At 52.6% G+C, this 8,572-nt stretch overlaps 1 protein-coding gene across 2 annotated transcripts; it reads left to right on the forward strand.

The window, feature by feature from the left end:
* The first annotated feature begins 3,824 nt into the window (after positions 1-3,824).
* CIRBP (cold inducible RNA binding protein) lies at positions 3,825-6,986 on the forward strand. Of its 2 annotated transcripts, XM_058040730.1 has the most exons (7): positions 3,825-3,931; positions 4,584-4,692; positions 4,790-4,896; positions 5,383-5,521; positions 5,612-5,696; positions 5,802-5,866; positions 6,229-6,986. In XM_058040730.1, the coding sequence occupies exons 2-7, from the start codon at positions 4,590-4,592 to the stop codon at positions 6,243-6,245; spliced, it is 516 nt and encodes a 171-aa protein (XP_057896713.1). In that variant the 5' UTR covers positions 3,825-3,931; positions 4,584-4,589; the 3' UTR covers positions 6,246-6,986. The 2 variants fall into 2 exon arrangements, with proteins under 2 accessions (XP_057896713.1, XP_057896712.1); XM_058040729.1 differs by having other exon boundaries at positions 5,802-6,986.
* Positions 6,987-8,572: the final 1,586 nt, after the last annotated feature.

Below are 8,572 nucleotides of genomic sequence, written 5' to 3' on the forward strand. Positions count from 1 at the left end.
TCCCTGATCCAGCCCTGGTTTGGTGTTTGCTCGAGGGTCCAAGGCTGCCATGGGCAAAGCACGGTGGGGACAGCGAGGGTTCCCATGGCAGGGACAACGAGGGGACACTGAGGACTCCGTGTCCCTTCTCTGCTCCTGGTATAAGATGATCTTGCAGGGAAAACCAGGAAGGAGCCTTGGTGTTGGATGGGGTGGAGGCTCAGCCATGAGCTCTGCTCCAGCCCGACCTCACATTCCCTCCTTTCCTGCAATCCCAGCAAAAACAAAGGCAGGGGAGGCGGCTCTTGCGCCCTGCAGGATGTGCTGGGGCGTGCCGAGCTGTGCCTGGAGCAGGGGGGACGCTCCCAGGGGCTTTGCCAGGCTCTGGAGCAGGAATGCAGGGGGAAGGGGGGGTGCCTGGGGGGCTTTGTTCGCTCCCAGCCCCGGGTAAGGCACAGCAGCAGAGGAAGAGGAGATGTGGCACCCACTGCCTCAGGTAAGGCACAGCACCACAAGAGGAGGAGATGTGGCACCCACTGCCCGGGTAAGGCACAGCACCACAAGAGGAGGAGATGTGGCACCCACTGCCCCGGGTAAGGCACAGCACCAGAGGAAGAGGAGGAGATGTGGCACCCACTGCCCCGGGTAAGGCACAGCACCACAAGTGGAGGAGATGTGGCACCCACTGCCTCAGGTAAGACACAGCACCACAAGAGGAGGAGATGTGGCACCCACTGCCCTGGGTAAGGCACAGCAGCAGAGGAAGAGGAGGAGATGTGGCACCCACTGCCCTGGGTAAGGCACAGCACCAGAGGAAGAGGAGATGTGGCACCCACTGCCCTGGGTAAGGCACAGCACCACAAGAGGAGGAGATGTGGCACCCACTGCCCTGGGTAAGGCACAGCAGCAGAGGAAGAGGAGGAGATGTGGCACCCACTGCCCTGGGTAAGGCACAGCACCAGAGGAAGAGGAGATGTGGCACCCACTGCCCCAGTAAGACACAGCAACACAGCACCACAAGAGGAGGAGATGTGGCACCCACTGCCCCGTCCTCCCCTCCTCTGAGCACTCCCATCCCCAGCCCTGGCCCGGAGCAGCTGCCCGGTGATTTGGGCACCTCATCAGAGCAGTGCCCGGGGCGGGGGCTGCCCTTGGCTCCCCCACAAGGTGCCGGGGCTGCCGAGCAGGTTTGGGCTCAGCTGCTGGGCGGCTCTGGGCAATTCCGTGTGTGCCATGAGTGCAGGGATTGGGAAAAGTCCCCACAAACAGCACAGCAAGGTGGGCACCCCCAGAGAAGGCCGAGCTGGGCGGGTGTGGGATGTGCTGGAGGCAGGAGAGAGGCTCATGCTGATGTGGGAATGGCACGGGATGAAGGCAGGACTCCTCCTGTCGCTTTCCATGTTCTGCTGGACAGGCAGAACTTCCAGGAAATCATTAACAGGATGTTCAGTCCTACAACCTCTGCCCTTGGAAGCTGTAAAAAATAAGTGATAAAAACATCAGTCGTGTGTGAGGGGATTGCTTGAATGAGCTCCAGGTGATCCCTGAGCTCCCTCCAGCCTCTGGTGAGTCACCATTTCCCATGGCAGCACCTGTGCACACAAACAGCTCCGCTCCAGAGCGGATATTTGCACTCCCTGAGGAAGTGCTGGCACTTTTGCCAAATTGGGTCACTCAGCCCTGCTCACAGCCACATCCAGGTGACCGAAATTACGGCTCAGCCAGGGAAAACACCCATGGGTGCTCAGTCTGGAACTCACACAGGAGTGAACTCTGCTATGTGGTGTTGCCTGTTTAGGACCCCTGGCCAGGTTCCTTGTGCTGCAGGAGATTAATCTTGGGCTGTTTAGTGCTTAATTAACTGGCCTAATGAGTGGTGCAAGCTGCCTGCCTGGCTGCTTCCAGCCTGTGGGACATGCAGGGATGTCCCTGAGCCCCTTGGGCTGGTGACAGAGGAGCAGCCCCTGTGTGCAGCCTGATCGTGGAATATCCACGAGGATTGTCAAATCCACAGCTGATGCCTGCCCTGAGTGATCTGGAGCATGTTCACCCCCTCAGGCTGGAAAATGGCTCTCTGTGCATCAAGGTCACTTTATCCACCCTCATCACAGACCAGAAACGCTCACGTTAATGGGTCTCTAATTTAATCAAAATGCTGCGCCTGTGATTGCAGGGCTGGAATCTTTTCCTCTCTTGAAGGGCAAAAATCAATTTGCACTAACAGCAGACGGGTCTGCTCCCTCCTCCAGGCCTAGGAAAGTGAGTAAAATTTTTTCATAGTAGGAAAATAATAAAATTGGCCGGGTGTGTCATCAATATTGGGTGTTTTTATGTGCTTTTGAGCACTTTGGTGGCAGCATTCTGTCCCTGTGGCCCTGTGAGCTCAGAAAAACCACAGATGTGGTGCCCCTGGGTTTCGTAATTACTGTATTACCTATGTACAAACTGCCCTTTTCCTGCAGATCCCAAAGGGATCACAACAAACCAGGGAGGAAAAGCCTGATTTCCACACTCTGGGAGGCAGGGAATGGGTGATCACTGCTCAAATGAGTAGTTGTGGGCAGGTTTCTTTGCATCTCCCTGAGGTTTGTTTTTCCTCAGACTCAGTGCCTGGTTTGGAAATTTGTCACCAAATAGTGGTGATTTCTGCACTCCAGTGATTTTGTTCTGTGCAGCCTGGCTCAGACTGGAAATACTGGGAAGGAAGGACAGAAGGAAGGATGGAGGCTGGTGGCTGCAAACTCCATCTGTGAACTGCAACGTGAATTACAAGGAGTTTCTGGAGGCACAGCAAAGGTGTCTGGGACAGGGATACACAGAGTGAGCCCTGATGTGTCCAGTCCTGTCCTTGGTCACAGGACACACACAGTGACAGCCTCGCTGTGTTTCCTTCCCTTGCCGCGTTTCCTTCCCATTTCCTGCTCACTGCTATTCCCTCCCATCCATCTCCTCCTCTCCAATCTATTTATTCATGTGCATCTCTTCTCCTCCAATGTTTCTAAACAGTTTTCTACATGAGATTGTAGTTATTGTATGAAACACTGACCATTTTTATTTTGCGGCCTTTCAAAGCTGCGTAGCCTCTCGCTGAGACACGTCTTTGGCTTTGGCAGTTTTCTCTTTCAACACAAAGTTTTTAGTGCTGAAGACATTCTGACCTTTGTCAAACCTCAGGATGTGCTTTTAAAGATGTCAATCTTTGGGAAAAGAGGTTGATGAAAGACTTTTATTTTTAAAGAAAACTTTATTGCTTTGACTACTTCTCACCATCATCTCCCAAGTGCGTGTCGGACAACACTGCAAAGAGGGATCATTCCCCATGGGATAGAGAGGAGGGCGGCCAGTTCGCGGGGCCAGGACGGGTTTCCCGAGCGGGGCGGTGACCGGCCGGGCCGCAGCGGGAGGAGCCGCCGGAGCCCGGCCGGGGGCAGCGCTCGGTGCCCAAGATGGCGGCAGCCCCTGAGGGGGCCCTTTGTCTGCGGCCGCCGCCGCAGTGCGAGAAGGGCGCGAAACTGGGCCAGCCCGGACACGCCCACTTAGCCAGAGGGGCGGGGCGACCGCGCCCCCCGCCCAATCAGCGCCCTCCACTTCCTTCCCTCTCACAGGGGCGCCCCCGCCCGCCTCCGCGCGCGCAGCCAATGGGAGCAGTTCCTCGCGCCCCGCCCCCGCGAGGGTGGAGGGGGCGGGGCCACGCTGTGGTTTTGTTTGCGCGCCCCTACTATCGCCCCCGCCGTGGTTCATTAATATTAATGAAATCCCGCCCAATCAGGTGGGGCAGCGGCGGCAGCGCTTTGGTGACGTATCGCCCCTCCTTGCGGCGGGATTCATCTGCATATTCATAAGATAGGCGGGATGAGGCGCGGGCGTTTATAAGGCGCCGCCCCGCCAGGCTCGCCGTACATTTCGCTGAAGCTTTGAAGTGTTGTGTGGACCTCGCACCGCCCGGCTATCGGTGAGCGCAGTCGCGCGGGGCGGCCGCGACCGCACCGGGCCGGGTGGTCCGCAGTGAGCGGAGCCGTGTCCCAGGGGCACAGGGTCGGGTCCCGCGGGAGGCTAGGCCGCGGCTCCGGACCCACCGATCGGTGCCTTCTGCAGGAACGGGGGACACGGCGGAGCGGGCCGGTCTGGGCCGAGTGGGGGACGGGGCCGCGGCGGGCGGAAAGGCGTGCGCGGAAACAAAATGGCGACGGGCCTCGGCCGTGCAAAATGGCGGGCGGGAGGGAGGGGGCGGCGGACGGCGCTGCCCAGGCTAGGCCGGTAGGGGGCGATGCGGGCGCGCATGCGCGCTGGGCACGGAGGGGCCGGTACCGGGGGTCCTCCCGGGGGTTGGCGGGACCCGACCCGGCCGCGGGTTCTACCGGCGCCCGGTCCCAATGCTGCTCACCTGCCCTTGGCCCTGAGCCTTGCGGAGCCCCAGCTGGGCCCTCGATTCCGCTCTCCCTGCGGGAGACCCCTTGTAAGACTGGAGGACCACATCAGGCGTCCGGGAGTGTGCGATCACATCAGTGTTGTTATAGGTGGTGTTAAAAGGATTTATTGTTTCAGACCTCGTGGGGATTGTGTGGGTTTTTTGAGTCGCTGACTCGGTTCTGTTGGTTTGGCAGGTCAGAATGGCGTCAGATGAGGGAAAACTCTTTGTCGGCGGGCTCAGTTTCGACACCAATGAGCAGTCATTGGAGCAAGTCTTCTCTAAATACGGACAGATTTCTGAAGGTGAGGCTGCAGAGCCACGATGGGAGATAGATTCCCTAAGTCTTTTAAATTTCCCTGGTGCGGATGGGTTTTTATTTCCTGTCTTTCCTTTTCACAGTTGTGGTGGTGAAAGACAGAGAGACTCAGAGATCCAGAGGTTTTGGCTTTGTTACTTTTGAAAATATCGATGATGCAAAAGATGCGATGATGGCCATGAACGGAAAGGTGAGGAGGCCTTGGAGTTGATTCTTTATTTCCCATAGTGCAGGAAGAGAATCAGAGGTGTGTGCTCCTGTTCAGGCTGTGTGAAAAAATAGATTAATGCTAGTATCTTACATGAGATTATATGGGTGTATATGGGAAAAATTTGGCTATATGAGTTAATATGTAAAAGAGCATACATATATGTGTATGTATCTGTACTAGGAATAAAACTAAAGAGTTCCATTGTGGTGTCTGGATGACTGAGATATGACTTTATAAGCGTTCCTATATATAATATTGTAATAAACTATAGAATGTTATAATAATATTCCCTAATATATCAGTTTTTTTGCCTACTTGATTTAATTGTGGCACGGAATAGATGTTTATTTATTTCACAAGCAGCGAGTTGTGGCACTGTTCCGCCAACTTAGAAGGCATGCAACTTGTTCTACGTGTGCTTTCTATTTAATTATTTCAGTCTGGCTAACTGTGGTTGTGTTTTAGTCTGTAGATGGGCGTCAGATCCGAGTTGACCAGGCTGGGAAGTCCTCAGAGAACAGATCCCGTGGCTACAGAGGGGGGTCCTCGGGGGGCCGGGGCTTCTTCCGCGGGGGCCGAGGCCGGGGCCGTGGCTTCTCCAGAGGTGAGTGCATGGGGGTCACTCATAATGTCTGCATGGGGGGGTGTCATTTGTCAGAATGGTTAAAAAACCTAATTTCCATGTATTTCTAAGGAGGTGGAGACAGAGGCTATGGCGGCAGCAGATTTGATTCCAGAAGTGGAGGCTATAACGGCTCCAGAGACTACTATAATAGCAGGTAAGGGCTCTGCCAGCACCAGGGGTGGTGGGGAAGCTGTGGTGGGGCTCAAAGCAGCAGAGGAGGATTTGAGCAGCTGTAGAGCAAGTTGTGTTTGTCGTGCAGGAGTCAAGGTGGCTATGGAGACAGGAACTCAGGAGGCTCCTACAGAGACAGCTACGACAGTTACGGTAAGTCGTGCTTCGAGCGGGAGCGCTGAGTCCGTGTGCTGTAGGAGCTCTGAACCTGCTGAGCCCGAGCCTGCAGCTGGGGCAGGCTCAGGCTGTGGACGTGTGGTGGTGCCGGGAGATTCTAATTTAATGCATGTGCAGGAGTTGCTCGGATCTAAGGCAAAGCAAGTGTTTAAAAAAAAAAAAAAGAAAAGAAAAGGTGTTCCTGGAGCCCAAACTCGGCTGCCCTAACGCACTGACCCGCGGGTGGGGGATCTCAGTAGCCAAGTAGCCGTAGCCTTGGAATAATGCAAAGGGAGTAAAATGCTGGAACTTGTCTTTGCTTCAGTGCCTTTACAATTGTGCCTGCTTCTTGTCCTCAGCTACACACAACGAGTAAAAATCCTTCCTGACTCAAGATCGTCCTTCCAATGGCTGTATTTATAAAGATTTTTGGAGCTTCGCTGAAATGGTTATTGTGTAGTACATCTACTTGTATTTTCACTTTTGTAGTATTATCAGTTCTGATCTTGTCATACACAGCCTGGCAGCTTCTGAGACAAGACTGTCTGATTAGACTGTCTTGGAGAAAGCTCTGCTTTCAAGTGGTTTTAATCTTTTTTGAAAGCACTTCAGATTTTATTTTATCCTCCATGAATGAGCCAAGGTGTTCGTTTTTGGTTGTTTTTTTTAAGTTGGGGCCCCAATTCAGTTTCTTTTGAGCTAGCAAGGACCTTGTACCAATGTTCACTAGAAGCTGAACAAGCTGTGGACTTTTTTTTCTTCCTTTTTTTTTTTTTCAAGTGCATTACCTTCGTCTTTTGTAACATTCCTTTAGTGTAGCAAGGTAGGAATGCAGCTTGGGTTCCGTTGGAAGGCAAACCACCTTGATATATCTAAAGAGAAACGTGCTTGTATGTTCAACCCGCATAACGGTATTTTTACTGTTGTAATGATGTAAATGACCCAGAACTAGACTTGCAAACCATAAAGAGGTTCTTGAAAATGTTTATTTATATTGTCCTTTTTTACTGGAAGAAATATGCATATTCCATTGCTGTTGTATTTGAAGTGGTAAAGGATTCCTGTATACAGTTTTCTTTGGCTTTACGAAGCCTATTAAAAGACCGTCTGAAATGAACTCTGCTCCTGACATTTACATTTCATTGCACAACACAACCCTTGGAGATGAAGAACAGTCTTGGGAGCGAGAGGAGGAGATTAGGGACAGTGGCAGAGCTGGCCGGACGATTGCCCGGACGTGCTGGAATTTTAATCCTAAAATCGGTCTTGACATCTGAATTGGCCAAGAAATTTCACATAAAGTAGTCAGACCTTGTCTGTAGAGGCTGGAAGTACAAACTGAGGGCGTGCTAGGAGCGAAGTGCAGTTGGAATGTTAGGAAGGATGATGGATGTGTCCTGCAAAGCTGCTGTAGGTTACACTGGGAAGCTGTAGAGAAGAGCCAAGTGCTGTAGTCCCTGGGCTGTTCCCTGCGTGCCGAGCGCGTGTGCGATGTAGGGGAATGCCGGGCTTAGCTTAGCTGTGTCATTGCTTACAAGTTCTAAGAATTCTTTGCTAGCAAATGGAAACTGCAGTGTCCTTGGAGAAAAGAAGTGTTGTGCCTCCAACAGAAACCTCTGAGACGAGAGCTGCTCTCTTGGCTAGTTCATATGTGGAAATAGTCCTGTAATTCGAGGTAACTCCTTTTGCTCATGTCCGCATCCTTCCTCTTGTTGAGAGCTCATTTGAAAGTCTAATGTACCTGTGAAATATTCCTTTTGACAATTTTGGTCAGCTGCTGGAAAAACGTTAACCCATGCCGTATGCAACCTTTGGCTTGTGGCACACCTTGAGTTCCACAGATCAGAGTTGGGCATGCAGCCGTGTCTTGCTGTAGGTACGGAAGCAAGATTGGAACGAACTCCCTGACTCGATATGTGTTCATCTATTGAGAATCTTCCTAGACTTCATTAAGTTGCTCACTTTAATTGTAGCTTTCTTTGCCATCCTACTTGTTGCCATTAACTTTTTCCCATGGCCCACACTTCCTAAGCAGCCATGTCCAAGTGTTAACTCTCTGCTTAGGGGGATCCAATCCATGGGCTGGCTGAGCACGGGCAGCAGCCGGCCCGGAACAGTTTTTCCCAGACTGTGCTTTGTGGTGTGATGGGTTCAGCGATGGCTTGTGAGACCCTCGTGCGCTGTGAGCTGTGTGGGGAGGTTTGGGGGCAAGAGCAGCCTCTGCCCTGGGCTCTTTGTTAATGCCTCTCTGCTTTAGCAGGCTGAAGGGACCCGGCACACGCCTCGGAGGCCCAGCAGATCCTGAGCGACCAGAGCTGCGTTCCAGGGATGCTGCAGCAAGTTTGCCAACCAGGTAACATCCCTCTCCTGAGTTCTTTTTTTGTCTGTTTCCCTCTTCCATATCCCTAAGTGGTACAGTAACCTTCTTGCATTCCTTTATCCACCTTCTAATTCTCTTGTGTCCGTTTTGTTTCAGCACTGAGACACGTCAGAGAAGACAGAAGGATAGACACTGGAGTGAGGAGATGAAGAGCTCAAAGCAGTGGTGTTGCTCATTTTTACATGAACCAGATCAGTCAAGACAGAATAAAACACTGAAATGTGGAAAAACAAATCTCTGTGGCACTTTTTGTGGGAGACAGAATGTTTTTGGCTAAAGTATTTGTCCTGGTGCACAGAGCAAACCACCACTGTGATGCTTGG

The sequence above is a fragment of the Melospiza georgiana genome, chromosome 26 (assembly GCF_028018845.1).
Source record: "Melospiza georgiana isolate bMelGeo1 chromosome 26, bMelGeo1.pri, whole genome shotgun sequence".
In the NCBI taxonomy this organism is placed as follows: domain Eukaryota; kingdom Metazoa; phylum Chordata; class Aves; order Passeriformes; family Passerellidae; genus Melospiza; species Melospiza georgiana.

What these genes read in the sequence shown, in the direction of transcription:
- CIRBP (XM_058040729.1), top strand. Translation starts at nt 4,590, where the DNA reads ATGGCGTCAGATGAGGGAAAACTCTTTGTCGGCGGGCTCAGTTTCGAC. An exon ending in GGGCCGTGGCTTCTCCAGAG is followed by an intron (nt 5,522 to 5,611) that starts GTGAGTGCATGG and finishes TGTATTTCTAAG; the next exon opens with GAGGTGGAGACAGAGGCTAT. An exon ending in AGAGACTACTATAATAGCAG is followed by an intron (nt 5,697 to 5,801) that starts GTAAGGGCTCTG and finishes TTTGTCGTGCAG; the next exon opens with GAGTCAAGGTGGCTATGGAG.